At 49.9% G+C, this 377-nt stretch overlaps 1 protein-coding gene across 1 annotated transcript in view; it reads right to left on the bottom strand.

Moving 5' to 3' along the window:
- LOC119593845 (hornerin-like) overlaps positions 1-377 on the bottom strand; it is a gene marked incomplete in the record, with an annotated part of 29,685 nt that overhangs the window by 10,340 nt on the left and 18,968 nt on the right. Inside the window, 1 exon segment of the mRNA XM_037942875.1 lies at positions 28-377. Within this exon segment, the coding sequence (XP_037798803.1) occupies positions 28-377 (350 nt within the window).

Below are 377 nucleotides of genomic sequence, written 5' to 3'. Positions count from 1 at the left end.
TCTGTCTAAAGGCCAAAATGTAATTACCTGCTCCTCTTTTTATCTCTTGGAGAAGTTGCTCTTCGTGAAACTCTCGCCCTCAAAACTGGGCTCCTCCTTGTGCTAGCAGGGGACGGCCCAAGCCTATCTTCTATTCGTCTACTTCTGTCACGTTCTCTGCTGCTCTCTCGTCTTCTGTCCTTTGACAGATCCTGGCGAGCGCTACGACTTGGAGGAGTGCGTGACCGTCTATCACTGCGAGCTCTGTCTTTTTCCTGATTTTGACTACTTCCTGAGTGATTGTTATCCTTTGTCCAACTCCTAACGTCACTGCTACTTCTACAGTCCGAGTTCCTTTCCACAGCTCTCCCTCGCTTCACGGAATCCGAGTCGTGGGT

Source organism: Penaeus monodon, chromosome 32, assembly GCF_015228065.2.
Source record: "Penaeus monodon isolate SGIC_2016 chromosome 32, NSTDA_Pmon_1, whole genome shotgun sequence".
NCBI lineage: Eukaryota > Metazoa > Arthropoda > Malacostraca > Decapoda > Penaeidae > Penaeus > Penaeus monodon.
The sequence above is the reverse complement of the archived record's forward strand: the minus strand, read 5'-3'. Positions and strand labels throughout refer to the sequence as shown.